We start from the raw sequence: 22,476 nt of genomic DNA, 5'->3' as shown, positions 1-22,476 counted from the left end.
GCTCCTCCCATCTTGTTCTTTCTTTTGTTAAAGCAGATATGACATACAGTCTAAATTTAATCTTACTTAGTTTAAATCAATATTGAATATATAATTTTGAGAATTTCATCTAAAGGCAAAATGATCTGCTGGGAGAATTGAATAAAGATGTGGGATCTAAAAAGCTAAATCCTTCTTTGTCATCATTTTGCAACCTTCTATTCAGCCATAACAATGCCCGGCCTATGATGTAGTTATATTGTCAAGCTTTCGTCATTCCTGTGCCTGCCAAAATATTACATATACACGTATGAAAATTACAGTCAAAAGTCTTTAATTCGGACGTCCATAATCCGGACCTCAAAGCTACAAACTTTCTGCGCCTGCGTAAACGCATACCTGTACGAATGCGCATATGCGTTTACTCGCGCGCATAATACGTTTACGCATGCGCGTTTAATGTATAACAGACGGTATAAGCTAAGCTAAAATTATCTAATTATCTATTTCAGTTAATGTTGCAGATTGCGTTGTTCCTTAATCTTCTAATTGGATCCAGCTTATTATTTTGTGAAGACTGTTAGAGCAATTTTATAAAAGTAACCTTGAACTTTCGATTATGTCAAAAAGAATTTCCGATTCTGGAGCCGCCAAAGGATCTACAAAGCGAAAGCATGTTTCGATGTCCATCAAACAAAAAGTGGAATTGCTGCAAAAAATGGATAAAGGCATATCCTTTGTTTCTCTAACTGTTCCGAAATCTTTTTATCAATTTCACGCTGCTCTGCGGGGGGAGGGAACGTCGCGGCGTGCAATGAACTGGAAGTTGACCTGTCAGCACTATCCTTATCTTCAGGGCAGATGTTTTTATTTTATTCGGCTTATAATTCCTTACTAAATGTAGTATTTCATCTCGATGTACTCCGTCTTTGATATGATTTAAATCAAATTCATCGTCATTATAAATATCACGAATACACATCAAATAGTTTTCTGGTTGCAATTTTCTAATTTCGACTATGCGTAATGTATGTTTTACGCATGCGTGCGTTGAAAGAAATGTTTAATAAAGTAAATAAATAAATATTAAGATTTTTTCTGTAAGTTTTGATACCTTTTAGATCATAATTGCTCTTTATTTCATAAATTACTGTTTCATATTTTTAATTTTATAATTTTTGCATGCCATCTTACCAGATTTAAATTGATGATCTATAATCCGGAAAAACCGATAATCCGGAATCGCTGAAGTCCCGACGAGTCTGGATTAAAGACTTTTGACTGTATTAATATAAGCTACATAATGTAATATACTACAATTGATTTGTCACAGTAATTAGAATAAAAGCCTGAAATATTGTCGTGTCTTGCAAAATATCAACTAAATCTGTACACAAGATACGAAATATCAACTAAATCTAAACACAAGAATTTTCCATTAAAAATTTCTGTGCAGACCTGATAATCATTATATATACTGCTCTTTTTATAATGTACTGAACTGTAAAGCTCCAGATATACAAAACATTTCAAGACACTCGATATTTATTCTGTTGCAGAAGCAGACTGTTTATTTTCAATATATATAATAATAAGTGAAGATGATACGTGACAAATCTTTCAGTTCTATAATTTTTATATCTAATATTCAGTGCACTATTATGCTAATAAGCAATCTTTATTCTCAAATCCTTGCATTATATGTTGGTGATTATGGGTGGTCTATTATTCATCTGTTTTCTTATCCGTCATGGCAACTACACTAAGTCTGTTAATCAAAGCTCAAATGTATGCCTGTCTCCTGTAATTTTAAAGAAATATTTGAAGGAAAGATAGGTTAAATTACATAATAATTATACATACTTTGCCTGTGTGTTTACAGTCAGACATAATATTCAACAACTAATATGCTTGAAAATGCCCAAGTGGGATTTGAATGGCTTCAATAACATATACTGGAAAATTAAATAAAAGTATTCTAAAAATATTGCGCCCATTTGGATGGCTTAAATAATAGTTGTGTAATAAAAGAACATTTTAAGTATGATATTAACTATTTTTTTTTTTTTTTAAATCTCTTTGGCCTTTAAAATGAAGAGGTAATGTTTCTAGTTGATATTATGTGAAAACCTGAAATAAAAAAAAAGAAAAACTACACTAATTCTAAAAATGTTTCCAAAGTTCACACATCTGCAAGAAACTAATAAGGTCAACAATGCCTGATTAACTGAATTTGTTGGCAGATGATGATTCAAATCTGAATATAGAAGACATGTAAACAGTATAAAAGCATACCAAATTTATATCAGTGTACGAGTCATCATATGTGTGAATGAGTGCCTACTATAAATTAAGTACAAGTCTTACTCTGAACTACTTAGTATGCTTATACACTAATTTTTGCATTTTCTTAATTCATATTTTTAATTAGCATTATTACAAAATTAAATAATATCTGTAATAATTGTAACTGAAACAACTGTATTTGAAATTTCACCTCTTTCATAATAACCACAATTGCCTAGTACATATTCATTAGCAAAGCATACAATTAAGTGCTTCACAGTATTATTAACAGTAAGGATGCTATCACACGTCGGTTTGTTTTGGAAGAACAACTCTTTGGAACAATTTTTCTGCTTTGTCACAACAGCCAATTATCATAGATCACTTTGAGGTTAACATGGGAAACTGGTTCCCCATTACAAACACGCTGATAGTTGATTGATTGAAAACGAACAATTTGCAATTTTTTTAGAAAGGAAGGAAAAAGTCGCATGTCTTTCTTTCAATAGTAAACCAGGCAGAAAAATTGTCCGAAACAAGTTGTTCATGTTGATGTGTGATAAGGGTCTCAGACATCATTACTTACATCTAACATTTCACTTCCAGAAACAAGGGTCAAAATTTTTCAGCTGCCATTCACTGTGCCAATGCCTGAAATTAAAAAAAAAAATCATTTTATAAAAATCTTTAAAAGGATGATTCAAGTATTGAAAAATCTTAGATCATAACTTGGTCATACACACAAAATATATTATTTTTTATACCACTAAAATAATATGTTGTTCAGTGCTGAATGAATTATTTAACAATAGGAGAGGGTCAATGGTTGTGAAATCACATCATAATAATAAGAGAATTTATAAGAAATGAAATAAGGGGTTTTATTTTTATTTTATTTAAATTTTAATATTTAGTTAAGAATAATTATCCTACTAACTTTAATTCATATATTCAACTCTGAAACACACTTTCTACATCTTATCTTTGGCTACTATAGTCTGTGTAGTCAGCTTGACAGATACAGTCAGCAAATGATGATTGACAGCCATAATTGTTATCTTGTCTTCCTGGTACATGTGCAGTACACGTACATGTTTTCCTACAACTTGCATGATCGCATACATACTTTTTCACTGCAGAAATATACAATTTTATGAAGAACTAATTTGCAATAATATATAGCACACATGAAAACAAGCCAAGCATACTTTACATTAAAGTGCAATGTTATGTAATCATTGATGAAAATTACATACATCAAAATATACTTTATTGTTGATTTTACTATTACTTTAGGATTATTAAAAATCATCATCAATTCCTACATGCTGTACAATCATCTTAAAAATAGAACATGTTACATTTAATATTTCAACAGGTTTTTCTATTCAATAGATATTTGATAATATAAGAAGTTAAGTAAATTTGAACTAATTATATTTTATTTTTACCAATTCTTTACAGTTATACCACAATTCATTACATTACGAGTTCATTACATTATTTTATATCATATTAACTTCAACCAAAACATTTCAACACATTTGGAGATAAAAGACTCAAGTACCTTGCATCAGTTTTAGCTGTAATAAAATTACGCTGTACATACTAATAACTTTCTTCTTGAAGTTTCTCAAAAATGATGTTTCTTTTCGAAAAAATTAAAACAGTAAGGAAACAAATTATTTCTTAAAACATCTTTCTTAATGCTACATTATATAGAAATTTAGGAAATGTTAATGAACTGTATATGTGTTAAAATACAATATATCACATATTGCACACATAACATATCAAATTTACTGAAATGGGAAAATATATACATACCTGAAAACAATCTTGCAATAGCATTTGGTTTGAAGCTCGCGCTATCCACTGGAGCATCTGCTTTTACGCTGATTTCCTTTACCCATTTTTTGCACTCTTCAATCGAATTTAAACTTGATAGTATAGTTCAACTTTCCAGTTGTTGGAGCAGTACAGGAAAAAAAATCTAATTTTACACAGTAATTACTCTACATTGCACATATACTCTACGAAGACTTAAACGCCGGATTTGTTTACAATCGGATGGCGGTGCATCTACCACATACCGTATTTATCCTCTTTTCAAATCGCGCCAACATAATAATTACGCCAAATTTGTTTCTGGGCATGCGCAGTATGCGACATTCGTTTAACACTGTTCAACTCAATGTGCGGTCTGCCATTACGCGCACCGTATACTAGGATTAAACCTGATTTACCGCCAATTATGGATAATCGTGTTCCTTTAGAATTCCGTAGGAACGACTGGCGACCGTTGCCGAAATTTCCGCCAACGGTCGATGGCATAATACGTAAGTACCTTATTCTTAATAGATTATTTTAAATACGTAGTACTCAAAATAAATTATAGATATACAGAGCGTTTATAAAGTCCCGGACCCATTTTGATGTTTAATAACTCATAAAATAATGAAGATATAAACAAACTTATGGCGTTTATTGATGGAATAACTTATATATTTTCCTTTTCAGGTTTGAATATCTTTACTTTTGTAAATATCGTCTGCGCGTGTGGTTAATTTCAGATAATTTCATTTTCCAGTCTAAATATCTGTACTTTTCTAAATATCGTCTGCTTACTGATTGCATTTTTCTCTTTTTTGTTTTTGGCATCTTTCTGGCATTGTTAATCGCCATAATGTGCGCATATGGGGATCTGAAAAACCCCCATGAATACCGTGAGGCACAAAGGGATTCCCCAAAGGTTAATGTGTGGTGTGGACTAATGCACGACCGAGTCATTAGGCTTTTTTTTTTTTTTTTTTTTTACAGAAAAGACGGTCTCATCAGTCGTATACTTAGACATGTTGGAAAACTTCGTATTTCCACAACTAGAAGAGCTTCAGCCACATGTCTTTTTGCAACAAGATGGTCCACCACCTCGTTAGAGTACCATTGTTCGTAGTTCTTTGAATGACCATTTTACAGGAAGATGGATTGGGCGAGGAGGTCCTATTCCTTAGCCACCCAGATCACCTGATATAACTCCGCTGGACTTTTTCCTTTGGGGATTTGTAAAGGACAACGTTTACAGGAGGAGAGTGTCGAACATTGATGACCTAAAAGTCAGAATTACAACCGCAATAGCCTCTGTGGATGCCGACATGCTTGCCGGTACCTGGCGTGAAATTGAATATCGACTTGATATTCTCCGTACGACGAAGGGGGCACACGTGGAAGTTCATTGACAAGGGTCATGAAACTTTATGAGTATATCTAACCATTTATGTTATTAATTTTAATCTATCTTTATTATTTTATGAGTTGTAAACACCCTGAATTTAGTTTATCAATGCAGAACTATTGATAAGTGAAACTGAAATAATAATAATAGCATGAAAGCCATCAAGCGAATCTAGCTTAGAGCAGAAAATAAAAACAGAGAACTCAAACATACCTTAAGATATCAAAATAAGCAATGTTTTTGGTCGTATGAATTCCAGTTTAATATTTTTCTAACTATAAACATTGAATTATTACACATCTTTAAAAATAAAAGTTATATTAGCTACTTGAATATATGTTAGACAATTAAGGAAATTTGATATTAAAAATCATTAAAATAAAATAGCTACCTTGAAAATTATTTCCTTACCCTAATAAAAATTTCTATAAAATTTCTTAATTCTTTTTATGTGTAGCTGAGCTTCCTGAAGGTACTGCTGAATTTTATCAATATTTTCTATCGATTTTAACATTTCAGTGCAACCATCAAACTTGTTTACAGTCTTTGGCCTGAAATTCAGACATAAAAAACAAAATGTAGCACCGAACATGTCAGCAAATGAAAATTTAGAATAAAAAATTTAATTGTAGAAAATAAAAAGCATTAACATACTATTTATGCCACAGGAATAAAATGTGTTCATAGCTCCGGTATCTAAAGGCTGTATCACACCTTCAAAACATTTCGGAAGAATAAACTTTTTAGAACAATTTTTGTGTTTTTTCACATGATGTAAAAAGTCAATCATCGCATAATGCCTTGGGGTTGTCATGTAAAAGGGAAACTGGTTCTTCATTAGGATGATTAGGGGTTCCATGTTAATTGGTTGAAAATGAAAAACTTGCAATTTTTTTTTTTTTTTTTTTCTCCCGAAAGGAAGGAAAATATCGTACGTATTTCTTTCAGTGATAAATCAGATGGAAAAAGTATTTCAAACAATTGTTCTTGAGAAGGAAATCGATATTTGATAGCAGTGTAAGAGACGCCGGAGCTAATGTCTTTATTTGTAACTTCATGTAACCAAACATTTGAGCACTTTTTGTACATGGCTTCATCCATGACTCTACATTCTGTTAATTATTACAGAAAGTATGAGTGTCATCAAGGAATCTCCATAGACTGATAATATCTTAAGAGAGGTATTTCATTTTCATCAAAGTTTTAAAAATGTAATACAGAGGGTGTTCACACATTTTTAGATTGATTTCGATAAAGAGTTTAGAAAAAGCAACGTTTTGGGATAAAAATTCCGGATTTTAGCTTATTATTTGAAATGAGAAGAATCGTCAGCTACTTTTGAATTCATTCTTCTTTCAAAATGTCTTATGTAAACAAGTTATGGACGGAAACGTATGTTTTTGCACTTTCCGAAGAGAATCCTCTTATTCCATAATTTTCAAATGTTGTGAAATTCATGGTATTAAAATTTTTAAATGCAAAATAAGCAACATTATTAAACGGAAAGGAAAAAACTGTCCATCATTATTTTTACATGGAAAGAAGACTCGAAAACAATACCCGAAAAAGACATGTGCTGTTTCTGATATTAAATCGTTGTTAACAAGAAAAAAACTTGCGGACGCAGAACTCAATTGAAAAGCCTTTATTGCAAATAAACACCCTCTGTAATATACAGAAAAAGAATTCCCAAACCTTATTTTCTGTAGTTTTTTTTTTTTTTTTTTTTTTTAAATTAGTTTAAGTAGTGCCTGACATATGAGATGATTATACAGTAGGTGCCACACAATGTGATCACCTTTATAATTACTTCCACAATTACTTTTATAAAAGTAAATTTATAAAAGTCCACAATTACTTTTATAACTTTAACCGAATGATAAAATTAAAATATGAAAAAAAAAATATGTCCTTCAAAATAGCAATGGAATTTAGCTGATTTAATATAAATATAACTAGAAACATATAAATAACGACTTTCACATTAATTTAAGTAAGGAAATGCAAAAATTTGTTTATAAACTCTTGTAGTGTCTTTAAGGCTTACCTATATTTATGAACTGTTTTTTAGAAATTATTTGATTCATGCTTAACCCTAAGCTTCATATTTGGAGGCTATCTGTCGTTGAAACAAAGCATGCTTAGTTAAATCTAAAAATTAGGCAAAAAAGCAAACGTAGTAAATGTTTTCATGCATTTTTTCCCACCTGGAATAAGGGCAAAGGGTCAAAGAATTCTGCATAATCTGGTTTGCTTCTCCTTTGTTAGCTGTGTTAAACACTTGGCCACTGGTGGGCTAGTGTAATACAATAATCGTGCTTTCTATTATACCAATGCAAAATAGCAGTGTTGTAATTTATGTAGATATTTGAATTTATATCTTAGTTTTTATGCATTTTGCATAGCTGCGCATTTAACTTTGTTTTTTTATTTAGTGACTTTTGTATTATAATTTTAAGTTTATTTATTATGTATTTTGCATAATTTTAACTTAGTGATTATTTTTTGCGCATGTTTAATTAGTGTAATATTCGGTGTGCACTTTTAATGGAGTAAGATGAAGCTGAAATTGTAAAGAAAGTTCAAGAAGAAATAAAGAATATAATAATAATAATATTAATTCAGTGTTAATAATTGAAAAACCAACCATTCGGCCTGGCATTCGGTAATTTGGTAATAACTTGGTAACACTTTTTATTTACAGAAAATCTATTTTTAAGGCGTAAGAGCAATATTTTCAGAAGACTCTAGTAATGCCTTGAGCTTGCCCTTGAGTAATGGTATTAACAAGGTAATTGTCAGGAGTATAGTATGCAATAGCACACATAGTATGCAATAGCGATGCATATATCATACGTATAATAAATTAGTTATAAGTTGCATAGTTAAGTTAAGAGAAGGAGAAGAGAAGAAGTAATTGTAATAATGTAGTATGCGATCTACCCCTTTTAATAAGCTATTTGTTTCTTAGGTGTTCCCATTAAAACGCTATTTTTAATTTCGAACATGCGATAAAACAGCAGGAAAAAGAATTGATTATATTTTTTAATTAAAAAATAAAAAAATAATAAAAACTCTTAAAGGTTTCAGATTTTAACATCTCACCAGAGAATTTATTAGGTTTTTTTATGCTCTTGCTGAGCGTCGCATATTATCGATCTGCTCTTCGACTCACTCCTGCCAACACAATTTTTTTCTTGGCTTTTTAGCTTATTCAAGCACGCTTTCTTCGCACTTACGTCACATAACAAAATCACAAAATATTTAAAAATATAGCATATCTCTAGAACTGCTGATAGAATGTTAAGGATTGCTATACATATTTTTATATACGCTATATTATTTCTTTGGAAACTAGGCGCTTTAGCGGCCAACTGCTTAAAAAGAGTTATCATCAAATGGAATCCAACTAGTGTCATTTCATAAAAATAATGATATATTTAATTAGGCATTCAGAGATTTAAATGCATCTTTTATTTAAATCAATCCAATTAAAACGTAAAATAAACAAATAAAAGTCTTAGGAACTATGTTGATTGTTTTCCAGTCACTTGGTTTTCTACTCATAACGGAAAGATTAAGTTAAATATCTAATGCTTTGCTGACTGACAGCACGCTGGTGCGTTGAAATAATAAATATTTTATGTGGAACATAGGCAATACAGTCACTTTCAAATAGCCGCGTTTGTGAATTAAAACTGAAATATGTAAAATATATGGTTGCCGAACGGCAACCATTTGAAAAGTGATTTGGAAAGTAAGTTTCGAGACCAATAGCAAACAGTTTAGAGCCTGGTGCTAAATAAAAGCTAATTTTAATGCCGCCATCCAAAAAATAAATAGCTAACTAAAAGCAGTAGATCGCATACTGCATAATTACGGAAGTAATGGATTTACTTAAGGAACAACTTTTTCTAACTCATCTTTTAATGCAAATAATTAAGACTACACTATAGCATATTATTTTAGTCTCTCTGAATTCTCTTTTTAATAGGTTACATACAGGTTTATCAGTATCAAAATAGGTAATCAAAAACAAATTCGAGACAAAAAATTTTAATACTCAGTATCATCACATGATGGTTTCTTCATTTCTTTCACTTTCTCTGCATAAAATGGTGCAGTTTCCGGTTTCACATGTTGGCTCGTAAGAGGCATGTTAGCGTATCCTGGTAAATTACTTCCATTTGGACCAGATAAATATGGTATAGGAAGATGACTGGCTAATCCAATAGTGTTTGAAAATGGGTTCGTTTGGATGCTTGGATTTCCAGAACTCCTGTTAGAAGGTGCATTAAAAAGTGAACCGGTGACTGAATTTTGTAAATGTTGTTGAAATAACTGAGGATTATGTGCGTAGGATATGGCTAAATTCTGCAGTAAACTAAGAATTACGTCATTTCCAGCTATGTGTGGTGCTCCAGCAACATGAGGAATTAAGCTGGGAACATTCTGAGCACTCCCAACTTGAAGTGAAGGTGTCTCACTTCCACCAGAAACCTAAAAAGGGGGAAAAAGTTAAATCTAATACATGCACTATTTGCATAGTAAATAATTATTCCATAATCTAGTGTCAAATATATTGCATTATAAGTGTATTGCTAAAAGTATTTACTTAACACGCTATTTTTCAGAATGTAAATTCCGAATTTTAAGTATTTAACGTTATGAACTTCTCTATGAAGATTCTGATTGGATTCTATTCTTTCAGAAGATTTTTCTTTTGTTTGGAACCAAAAATAATATACGAGGGCTGTAAATTAAGTAATGGCAACATAGGTATAAATAAATTTTTCATGAACTTGCAAGTACAATTGCATTACATTCTTTCTATGTAATCACCAGCAAAGCTTATAACCTTTTGCCAAATGTCGGGAAGTCGTTGTAGACCAGTGGCAAGGTGTTGACTGTTGATGTGAGCGACCGACCGCCCTACTGCGGGGAGTACAGATGAAACGTCATGAAATCGGTGGCCTGAGATGGGTTCCTTCAACTTCGGAAACAGATCGAAGTCACAAGGACTCATGTCGGGTGAGTAGGGAAGGTGTTCCAGGATTTCCCACTGCCACCGTCGCAAAATTAGAGTGACATTGTTTGCGACCTGGCAAGGAGGGTTGTCATGCAATACGATAGGGAGATCGTTGTGCAATAAACGTAGACATTTGCGCCGCATAGCCGGACGCAGATGGTGCTGTAGAAATCGGCAATAGTAATCTACGTTGACAGTTTGTCCTTCAGGTACAGCATGTGTAATAATCACACCGTTTTATGACTCAGAACAACCTCTAAGGATAATTCACGGAAAGTCCATCGTTGGTATATGGTAAGGAGACCGCTCAGGATGTCAATCTTCTGTTGAGGAATGGAGGGCCGACCTGTGAGTTGCAAATCCGCAGTCTCATTCCAACCGGAACGAAATGCTATCCCATTGTGCTACTGTCCTATACGGTAAAGCATCTGTGATACAGGCTTCCAGTAATCCTTAATAGCATTCTGTTGCATTTTTGCCACGGGCAACCTCGATTTTAAGCCGCGACCGCTGATCGCCTTTTGAAAATATGCTTTAGAGCGATTGAAACGAAACTCCTCACTTTAACGCCACACAACAACTACCCTTCTAAGTAGATCGACTGTTTTTTACACTCTACACATCGACAACAGCGCCACCTCACTGCTCCCATACCCTATTTCCGCATGCCCGCCCTTCTGCGAGTTTCAAGGTTAAGTTGACACTATTTAATTTACAATCCCCGTATATATAAATCAATAAATAAATTTTCGCTAAGTAAACTTTTTAAATTTATTTTTTGAGCTAAAAATTGTTTTACACTTATATTAGGATAACATTAATTATTGGACCTGAATTACTACTAAGGAGAAGATTATTAATTTGTGGCGCAGTCTGTATTATCCTTCTTTTCTAGATAAGTTTTAGAAAATCTCGGTCTTCAGTTTTTCGTACTCTCGGGTTCCGTTGCACCCATTACACTGCTGTTCATTTATTATTTATGCAGCCTGGCAAAGGATTGCAATTTCAGGAATTTCAGGTGTTCTCAAATAGGGAGGAATTTCGCTTGGGGAGAATTTCACAGTTTCAGGATGAATGCGATGAGCCTTTTATTTAGCTGTTATTTAGTTTTAGTTTATGGGGAAAAACTACTTTTATTCAAGTTTTAATACTTATCAACATTTCCTACACTTTTTGTTGTAAAAAATGTGCACTTAGTTTTAGTCTATCAATATATATATATATATATATATATATATATATATATATATAAACCTTTTATTCAAGTTTTGGTACTTATCAACATTTTCTACACCTTTTTGTTGTTTAATTTATAAAACATGTTAAAAATCATCTAAAGCTAGACAAATATTTATATTTATATTTTGAATTGGGGAATGGAGAGAAGTGAAAATGCAACTGTGAAACGGATGCAAACGGGGGCAAAAAAGATTGAGAACCCTTGTATAATCTTATTTATCATGACCCTGATTTGTTATGCGAGATACATACAGAAAAGTTTTTAAAGTATCCAAAGAAATCACCATGTCATTCCAACACACTCAACTTATAAGGTATTTCTCCCGCCTTCCTCGCGAGTCTTCGGGGTGTAGTGGTTTGCCCACTGGGCCGGTATTCCAGAGGTCCGTGGTTCGGCTCCTGGCGAAAGCGTTGCTAATTTTTCATCTCTCCGGCTTTTTCAATTAACCTAATGACTCTACAAACTTTTGTCATACATTTTTTTTTTTTTTTTTTTTTTTTTTTTTTTTCTGTCGAAACGTTCGAATGCAAATTACGAATATGAACTAAATTATGATCACGATGGCATTCATAAGAAAAAGTTCCTAAAAGAATAAAATTATTTCAAAGTTTCATTTTAGTTATTGGTAGGAAAAAAGAACGTAGAAAGGCATTTCTTTTGAATTTTTGAAGTTCATTCTAAAATAAAATCCAGAGAACAAAATCCGGGTATTTTAATATGAATGCGAATTTTCATCCTAATTACTTTAAGTTCTACTAGTTAAAAGCGTTTTCCAAATAAAATCCATTTAAGAACATGTACTATTTTGTATTTAAGAAATATTTCTCTACTGGCTACGTAACAGCAACAGGAGCAATATAGCAGACCACTACAATTACATCAATGGTTTCGCGAACGGAAAACAAAGAAAATAATAATATAATTTTAAAACTTTGGAATTAAAAGTTTTTCTTCAGATATAAACGTAGAGTTTTAACTTATTTCCCTATGTCGTTTTAATAGTTTTTGTAATTATTTCTATCTACAGTAAGAAGGGCAGAAAATTCATAGACCGTCGCAGGCGGTACATTCAGGGACCGTCCCGGGCGAGAAAAGTTGTAGGTATGCCACTGCTATTTCCTCCAAAGCGTATCATTTTTAACGTAATGTGATTTCTTATCATATCTCTCTCAATCCTTCTCTTAAGGCATTTTTCTGCATACTTATGGGTTAACTGAACTGAATTTGTACGTGTACACTCACTGTTCTGCAAGTAGTAGGTAGTGTAGTACATTCACCTGGGTAACAATTTCAGAGGAGTTCACATCAGGTACTGCAAATCCTTCATCAACTAGGACTTTATTAATGAAGATATCATTTTCTCCTCTTGTATCACAAACAGTCAGCGATAGAACTCCGTCAGCCTACATAAAAGATAGAACGAAGGAAATTAAATAAAAATTAAGGCAAATATATTTTATATATAAAAATTGTTGAAGTACCTATCGTTGTCTGGGCCTTACGCAATGTAAAGAGGTTTCATTTAAGGGGATGGGGTAGTTTTTCCGAAAACGCATTTTCGAAACATTCACGGAAAACTGATATAGAACGCACTCATTTTGAATTAATAATTCTAAACACTGTTCTAAAGAAATAACTATCAGAGCGCCATCTAACGGTTTTAGCAAGAATTGATACTTGCGTTGTCATCGGTTATGTCTCTTTTCGAAAAGTGATATCTACATTTCTAGTTCCTTGTAATCTCCCCTGTTCTTAAAGAGCAAGTTCTTAAAGAAGAAGAAGCAAAGGCACGTCTTTGTTACTTCTTAGGTCAGATATCATACATAAAAATTAGAGAAGGCGAATCTGCAGCCGATTCGGCGAAATCGTACACTGAATGTCGGTTCGTGTTTGCCTCACTTGTCGGTTCTAGTATTAGTAGGTATAATGTTAAACAGTTGAAAGTTCAATGTGACCTGCGTAGGTAGTGCGGAAGAATTAGTAAGACGAAAACGATAACCACGTAAACGAATCATTTTAAAAATTTAAGCGAGCTAGTTCTCTGAAGGCACAGATGAAGGGGAAAACTATGAGTATATTTCAATAATTTTCAGATCTTGTCTCTAAACAAAGCTTGGGGAAAAGGCGCACGATGAAACACGGTAATTCTTATGGAGAAATTTGTTTCGATTTATGAACATTTAGGTTGACGAACGGCTTTCAAGAATGAATTAAATTCGTAAGCCGAAGTTTCACTCCATAGTCGAATTTTTATAAGCGTAAACTAAAGAGAATAGAAACAAATTTCCAGCATATCGGCGCATTGCTGCAAATGCAAATTTGCATGCTTATTTGATAAAGAAAAGACTAAATCGTTCAAGACATAACTGTGTTGTTTCGTCTAGACTAGACGCTTGCGCACGGGCTAATTCAAATCGCAATACTTTATAATTTTCTAGAATTCTCAATTCACTTACTAAAAGCAATAAAGATTTCCAAAGAGATTCCTTGAGAAACTAAGCAAGAACAAACATCTCCTAAAATCACAGATAAATATATAGGGTGCAGATTATAAACATGGAAATGCGGTCTATAAAAATAACACTTACCATGCACTCCTCTATTCTAGCCATCATTACAGTATTGTTAGTGTAACTTACAATCTTCTTGTTCATACCTGCGGGCCAAGCCTAAAAGAAATAATGCTTTTTAGAACTTAAAAAAATTTGAACTTTTTTTTTTTAACTGTGAACAATGAGATAACACTTTACATATAGATACTGTTGGGAATGGTGCAAGTAAAGGAAGTCGGATTGGAAGTTCAGCTCCAGGCGACATTTTTGAAGACTGAATTTTGCATGTGAAACATTACTTTATAGGGGTTGGTCATGTGAAATTTTGAATTACCATGCGGAAGTAAATTCAGAAGAAAAAATACTTTTTAGCCCAAAGGGCTTTAGCCCAGAAAAGATATTAATTTCATTTCGGCATTTTGCGTTGAAAACTTTAAATGTCCGTTTCACTTTTCAAATTGTTGCCACTAAATACTATCGTCATGTGTTATATTTAATGAAATTAAATAATGCAAAATCTTCATAAATGTTTATATGTTTCTCGGATTGTGATAAAACAACGTTACTGTAACAGCTTTAAATATTGTTATTAAAATCTTGTAATTTAAATAGATGAACATTAAGGTATATGTTAACGGCAATGTTTGAAACGCAGGCTCGAGAGCCACGTGTGGCTCTCGCACGAAGAGGGTATTTTTAAATGTTAGAATTAGAATTAATTACGAAGAGGGTTATTTTAAATGTTAGAATCTCGCACGAAGAGGGTATTTTTAAATGTTAGAATATGTTTTCTCTTCTTGTTTGTATGTCGCCATTTTGAGTGTTAAATAAAAATATTTGTGTGTTCCATCAATGGAGTTTGCTTCAAATTACGAAATAAGTATCACAGTACCTAGGGCCATCAAATTTTGAATAACGTAATCTTCCAGCGAATATGGACATCTAGAAGCCCTAATTTGGATTGTTTTTTTATTATCCATTTCCTATTTTGCCAGACATTAAAGAATTTTTGATTATTACTAAACGATTTAAACGAGCAATAGCAACACAGTACGGGAAAGGAAAAAAAAAAAAAAAAAAAGAAATTTTTTTTTTTTTCTCTAGCACGCGAGACTGCAATTAGGGAAGTTATAAAGATATGCTGTTTTAAATATTTTGTGATATTGCGGTTGAATTCAATTTTATGGTTTTAAGTGCGAAGAACATGATATTTAATAAGTAAAGGTAACACACAAAACGTTAATAAACACCTCTTTGGGAGTAATATAAAATCTGAAAGCTTTCGGATTTTTTCTTTCTCCCCCTTCCCTCCCTCCCCTTTTTTTTCCCCTGTAGACAAAATATTTAAAGAAATCGTGGGATTTCAAAGTAGTTTTACCTCTTTTTATTCCGTCAAAACTTTTGATTGCCAGTTACGAATATCAACCTAATTCTGATCAGGGTGACATTCATAAGGAAGAATTCCTACTTATGAAAGAAGTTTTTCAGAATTTTATTTCTATTATTGCAACAGAAAACAAAACGGGACCTGGAAAAGCGGTCCTTCCGAATTTCTGTAGTTTGTTCTAAAATACAATTTTTAAAGTTCCAAATACTGTAATACTACTGCGAACTTTTTTCATAATTGCTGTAAGTGAGAAGAGTTTTCTAAATAAAAACCATTTAAGAACTACAAATGCTTATTTTGCTTTTAAGGAAACCTATACTATCCATTTACAGTATATTAATAATATATTATATATGAATATCAAATAATATACAGCCATTTAATATAGGGAATGAGGAACATGTCGAAAAGCAAAAATGAAAATGGAATTTACATCTTTCGCTGCATTGTCATGAGGGGGCTGGTGCGACGAAGGAAGTAAATAAATAAAACAACCTGTTTCTGAGTCAACAAAGACACAAAATTTAAAATTTAAAATTTAAGAATAATCTTAGGAAAACAATCAAAGTAATTGTGCGTCCAACTCCTACAGGCCGAGGTAAATATGCCAAAAATGCAAAATTATAGCATCAAAAAAACATACACAAATTAAAATTCTAATCATATTCATTAAGTTCAATCAGTTTAAAATTCGTAGCTTATGTAAATTTTTATTAGATTTTTAAGTGTTTTTGCTTGTTTATGCTGTTATTTTTTTAACCCAACCTATATGTTTTCAAAATTTGCATATACTTCTGTTATTTCCATTTTGGGATTAAAAAGAAATTTGCATGTAGTATAAAGTACTGGATTATTATTTTTGTAAGTTTTGTTTTTGGTTTCGATCTACTCAATTTTCTTTTATTTCCCCATTATTTCTCTCTCTTTTTTTTTTTTTTTTTTTTTTTTTTTTTTAATTTCTCTATGTTTTCGCTCCTATAAATTTTTCGGCGGGTTGGACCGGGAATGGGCAAGCCTATTTGTTCGTAGGCCAAAAATCGAAAAAAAAAAAGTTGGCGGGCCAAGATAAATTTTCTAAAATTTTAAAAACAATATACAAGTATTACAATTTAAATGTGTTGATGAGATGAATGAAATTGCGATTTCATTTTATATTGAGGTTCGAAGTGAGATGTACTGATTCTAAGGAACGAGGCTAAATGCTCATCCGTCAGTCTACTACTGAAATAATTCTTTCCAAGGTTCATAGTTGAAAACACTTTAGCACTGATTTTCTGAGCGTGAGATATTAAATTTGGGAAACTTACTTTCGATAATAATTTGTAAAACTCTTAACTTTGGCATATTTAGAAACAACTGCTTGAGATGATAATGAAATTGCAACTCAATTAATTCAAGCTGCAAATCTGACCTCACTGCTTCACAATTTACGTTGAAAAGTATGGTAAAAATATCCAATTCTGTTTGAATGGCACTGAAATCTTGAAATCAGCGTTCAAACTCAAAATGAAGTTTTTTCAAGCCATCTTCATAATTCTTAAGCTTCTCTTCATTTACTGAGAGTATTGAATTTAACCTCGGGAAATGAGACAAGTCATTCTTAGCTAGCTGCCCAGCAAACAGATTAAGTTTTAGTTTAAAAGCTTTGATATGGGCCCAGATATAGTCGATGAATTAATTTTTCCCTTACATCTTGACATTTAAGTTGCTCATATGACAAGGAAGATCTGTGGAAAATGCAAAGTCCGAAAGCCATTCTGTGTCTTCTAAAATTTCGCACTTCGCAGAACGTTTCTCTTGGAAGAACGACATAATGTCGTCTTTCAGCTGCCAAACTGGCTAGAAGACACATCCTGCACTAAGCCACCTTACTTTCGTGTAATACAGTACATCAGAGTATTCAGATTGCACGGACTGAAGAAAATCTCGAAATTGCCTGTGAGTAAGCCCACGAGATCGAATAGTATTTACAAGCTTCATGACTGCATTAAGCACGGGTTTCATATTCAGTTCAGATTTATACAGAGCATCTTGATGTAAAACACAATGTAGAAAAACAACATTGTTCCCGGAAGAGTTTTGATTAAAGCTTCCAAGAAATCCAGATTTTTTTTCCTGTCATATTTAGTGCTCCAGTTGTAATATTGCATATATTTGTTATAGGCAATTTCAAAGTTAAAAGCCTTTCCTGAAATTCACGAAAAATATTACATCCCTTTTTAGTTCCTTTTAAAGAACTCATGCACGCCCCTTCCTCAGTAATTTCAAAGTTCTCATCAACACCTCTTATAAATAATACTAATTGAGCAGCATCATTTATATCAGTGCTTTCATCCATAGCTATGGAGCAAAATTTCAACTGGCCAATCTTTGACTCTAATTGTGATGTCAAATTTTTACCGATGTCTTCGATTCTAGATATCACCGTTTTTCGAGAAAAGCTTACAGTTTCAAAATTATTTTTCTTGCGTGGACATAAAGCATCACAAATTTGGAGCACGCATTGTTTAATGAACTCCCCATCACTGAAAACTTTATTATTTTTAGCAATATTATATGCTACAATGTAACTTGCAGGTGTAGCTGCTTCTTGGATACTGTTTACCTTCTTGAAAAACTTTTGTCGGCCTGCTAATTTTTTACAAAGACTTTCTGCATTTTGTTTTCTTTCATATTCGACATTACTTGGTAAATGGAATTCTTACAATTAGATGTGAAATGACGGGAAATGTTATATTCTTTGAAGACTGTTACAGCTTCATTGCAGATGAGACCAGGTTTATCTTCATTGCAGGTTTATCTTTTACAACTGTAAAAAATATTTCCAGGTCCATTTATCATTAAAAACACAGCATTCTGAATCAACTTTACGTTTTAAGTACTCATTTTGGGGTTGAAATATTTTACGAATAACCCAAACAAGCACTAGCTACGCTATACTTTTAATAATTTTACCACTATTCCCAATGATGCTATTATGTCCGCAACCTTTCCATACACAATCAATAATATTAGAACTCGCACCAAAAGAAAAAGCCGCTGGCTGGATCTTAAAATGCGCAGTCTGCCATATGTGACGTCTAATTCACCTATATTGGATTCCCATATGTCTGCTCCCCGAGAAAGAAATAACGCTTGTTGGCGCCAATCTATAGCGATAACTAACAAAGAGCTTCCGCTTTTAACACTTTACAGATTGAAAGCTGTCTGTGATTGCTATTTCCGTCGATTTATATTTTGTAGAACAAAACTAGAGAAAGTACAAAGATCATCAGTCCTTTGAAAAAAAAGGAAGAAAAAATAATATTTAAACAAAGTAGAAAAGAAGATGGATATATAATATATAAATAAATATCTCTTTTAATTTGCCTCGGATCGAAAAATTAGAATTCTATCCGCTGGTCAGATAGAACCTTTCGGCGGGCCGAATTTGGCCCGCGGACAGTAGTTTGCCCATCCCTGGGTTGGACTCATAACACTATGTAATAAACATTATATTTTTTAGCTTTTTTCATTGAATCTTGGTCTTTTATTTTATTTATTCTTGCTACAAATATATTTAAAGACCGAATTCTGCGTCGGCGGATTTTCTCTTATTACCATTGATATAACTTTACAGAAGCTCATTCTTTTTGGTAGCATAAACTCTTAACGACTCTTAAAGATCGAGCTCTTAACGACTGTATGAGGAATTATCTTCAGGTCCTAAAACAACAGACAAAGTCAGAAGAGTGTAAAAAACCCTTTATTCAATCACATAAATTTGGACATACGGCCCCACTTGGGCTTAGATAAAACAATACTTCTGGCTTAAGTAATGTTGAACTTTATGTAATTGAACTAGCCTAACGGCTTACGGGATAATTTAAACGCCTAAGAAGGCTCTGACTCGTAGAAACCAGCGGAAACAAGCGTAATGGTTAGAAGCACGCAATGCCACAGAATCAAATGGCTAGTAAGTCAAAGCAACAACGTGGCCTTCAGAAAGGCATAACACGGTCTAAAATCGCTGATATTACGCTTCGCTTAAGAGCACTTCTTTAGTTAATTTGAATAGACACGCGCTCTCTGAGCATTCTGGTAGGAAAGCTTGTATGAAATAAAAATGAAAGGAAAGTTGCTTTAACTAAAAGTTAACTATTAATCAGAATAAGTGAATCTTCAAAACTTTACAGACATTAAAAAAAGTAGATACCTTTTTTAGGTATTCGTTTGGAGTCTTCGTTTCATGTGAAAGTAATGATTGACGGTTTCTCCCTTTCTGATTATCAATGCTGCTTATTAGAACCTCGAAAGTTTAATACCATTCCTTTCATAATGTTTTGAATTCAGTTTATAACGTTAATAGTTCTCTTTGGAAAGTAGAAAAGCATGTCCTTCAATCCACAACTTTTTTCAACATTTTTAAAAGAAGAATAAATTAAAAAGTAGCAGGTGATATTTTTCGTTTCAAATAATAAGCTGTATTGCAAAACATTTATTGTCTCTTAATCATTTTTCGAATTCGTTCTAAAAATGTGTAAACATCTCCTCTGTATACTGATTAATAACCTATTATTTGAAATTTAGAAACGAATTCAAAACCTCACGTCTAGGGAATGGTAACAACAATCAGAACTGGGAATTAACAAGTTCACCTTAAATCAGTGAGTCTCAATCTATTTTGTCCCATGCACCGTTTTCACTATCGCTAGACGTTCAAGCTCCGCCTTCCTTTCCCAAACGCTAAAAATAATTATACATTTATTTAGATTTATTTTTTAAATTTGTTTTATAAGTTATTGAACAACAAAAAGTATAGAAAATATTGATAAATACCAACACTTAAATGAAAGTAGTTTTTATATTCATAAACTAAAACAACATACTTAACGGTTAAATAAAATTTTGACACATTCCGCCCTTGAAACTACGAAATTCCCTCCCCCAGAGGAGAAATTCCCCCATGGTTGAGAACTTTTGATCTAAATATTTAGTGCTGAGATAGCGCAACGTAATGCATTGCGAATCAAGCCATCGAAAGACACTAAAACAGAGAAAATTTCTAATGTCAGAAATAATGAAGTCTACAACAATATGCTTACCTCTCCCTTTGGTTTAATATAAGCAAGTCGAGACTTCAAAGCTTGAGCAGGTAGTTCCACGTCTTCTTGCCTATAAACAAAATTCAGAGCTTAGATTTTTTGGAAATCGAATTACAAGGCGGGCAGCATTTAACAGTACCCATTTTCAAAGTAAGATAAACGTCGTACACAGCAAAAAATACAACTGAATTATAATTCAGTTTAGGTGATGATGAATAGGGACACTTGGTCTTTACAGATCCGGCTAACAGGTATTTTTCATATTACAACACATAATTTAAAAGTATAAATTTTGAAACAACTATACTATTAAAATCTCCAAGTCTGTTTGTTTGTTTGTGGCATTATTTCCTCCGGAACGGCGGAGAGTTCAGTTTCGAGAGAGGCATGCCCAGATTCTAAAAATTCGTGGGAAGCCATTTCGATCATTCTCATCTTCATACGACTTAACCGAAATATTTATTTAAAACTTTGTTAACGCTAACTTTCGCCCTCATTTTTTTGAGTGGCAACAATCTCGCACGCTGGAGGTAAAAAAGCCGCTTTATTTGGAAAAGTGTTGCCACTGCTCGCTGTCAAACTGAAAAGTTTGTTAATAAAAAGTTTGTAAGTTTTACAAAATATGAAATAAAAAGAGTATTGCCTAACATTTAAAATATTACTTCGGATTCCAAAAATTCGTGTGAAGCCATTTTGACTATTCTCGTCGTATTACGACTTAAAACAGCCGAGATATTAGATACATTCCGATGACCTCAGAGATCACGTGACTTATGTATACCTTTTTTAAACAAACAATGCTGATGGCATCGGAGATCATGTGACTTATGTACAGCTAATGTAAACAAGCAAGACTTATGCACAGCTAATGTTCTCCTGCGGAATGTATCTCATTAATTAAAACTCTGACAACACTAATTTTCGCATTCATTTTTAGAGTGGCAACAGTCTTGCACGTTAGAGATAAAAATGCTTTATATTTTGAAAAGTGTTGCTTCTGCTCTCTTTCAAACCATAGGGTTTGTTGATAAAAAATTGTAAGTCATATTATTATTTTATAAGGTCATATTTTGATGATGAAGAGAGCAAGCGATTGCACGTGACGTCATTGTATGTCGAACATGGACCTTATAAGAGATAGACTAACCCAGTGGGCGGGGAGCGCGTCACCGACATGTCCACAAGAAAGAGTAGGGACGATCTGGTTTACTTTAACACTGAAACCTATGGCGTTTGTATCACATAACTGTTTTTAATTATTAAATGTGATACGTTGTATAGTGATGAGATTATGAAAGTCACAGTTTTTTTTTTCAAATAGGATTTAATATATTTCATTAAAGCACTTTTTACTACATTTTGCACATTTGTTTCACGCGTAATTCTTATACAAACATCTTTACTTTGGTAAAACGGTAAAAACTAAGCACAAAATTTATGAACTTAATTTTGCGTAAAAATAAAGTAAAATTAAGTAAGTTTGATAGTACGTGATGCTTTGAAATAAATAAGGTAAAATTAAACAAGATCTGATAATTTTTTTTAAAAAATTAATGAACATTTTCAGGAAGTGATTTTCAAAACTATAACATTACAAAACGATGATTTATTTGATTATATCATCATTAAATTATTAACATTAAAGTGGATTATTTATTTTAGTAATTTATAAAATTCGGAGCATAAA

The 22,476-nt window shown here is 32.6% G+C and overlaps 1 protein-coding gene across 1 annotated transcript in view; it reads right to left on the bottom strand.

The window, feature by feature from the left end:
- Positions 1 to 22,476, bottom strand: part of LOC118204950 (tudor domain-containing protein 5-like) — a 91,056-nt gene that overhangs the window by 7,985 nt on the left and 60,595 nt on the right. Inside the window, exons 12-16 of the mRNA XM_085819733.1 lie at positions 20,790 to 20,859; positions 14,355 to 14,435; positions 13,044 to 13,169; positions 9,561 to 9,997; positions 5,909 to 6,048 (exon numbers count right to left, since the gene is read on the bottom strand). Coding sequence (XP_085675859.1) covers positions 5,910 to 6,048; positions 9,561 to 9,997; positions 13,044 to 13,169; positions 14,355 to 14,435; positions 20,790 to 20,859 — 853 coding nt within the window. The 3' untranslated portion in view covers position 5,909. The remainder of the gene's footprint in view (positions 1 to 5,908; positions 6,049 to 9,560; positions 9,998 to 13,043; positions 13,170 to 14,354; positions 14,436 to 20,789; positions 20,860 to 22,476) is intronic.

Source organism: Stegodyphus dumicola, chromosome 1 (genome assembly GCF_044657685.1).
Source record: "Stegodyphus dumicola isolate Sdum_Otavi_A_Nest chromosome 1, ASM4465768v1".
In the NCBI taxonomy this organism is placed as follows: Eukaryota; Metazoa; Arthropoda; class Arachnida; order Araneae; family Eresidae; genus Stegodyphus; species Stegodyphus dumicola.
The sequence above is the reverse complement of the archived record's forward strand: the minus strand, read 5'-3'. Positions and strand labels throughout refer to the sequence as shown.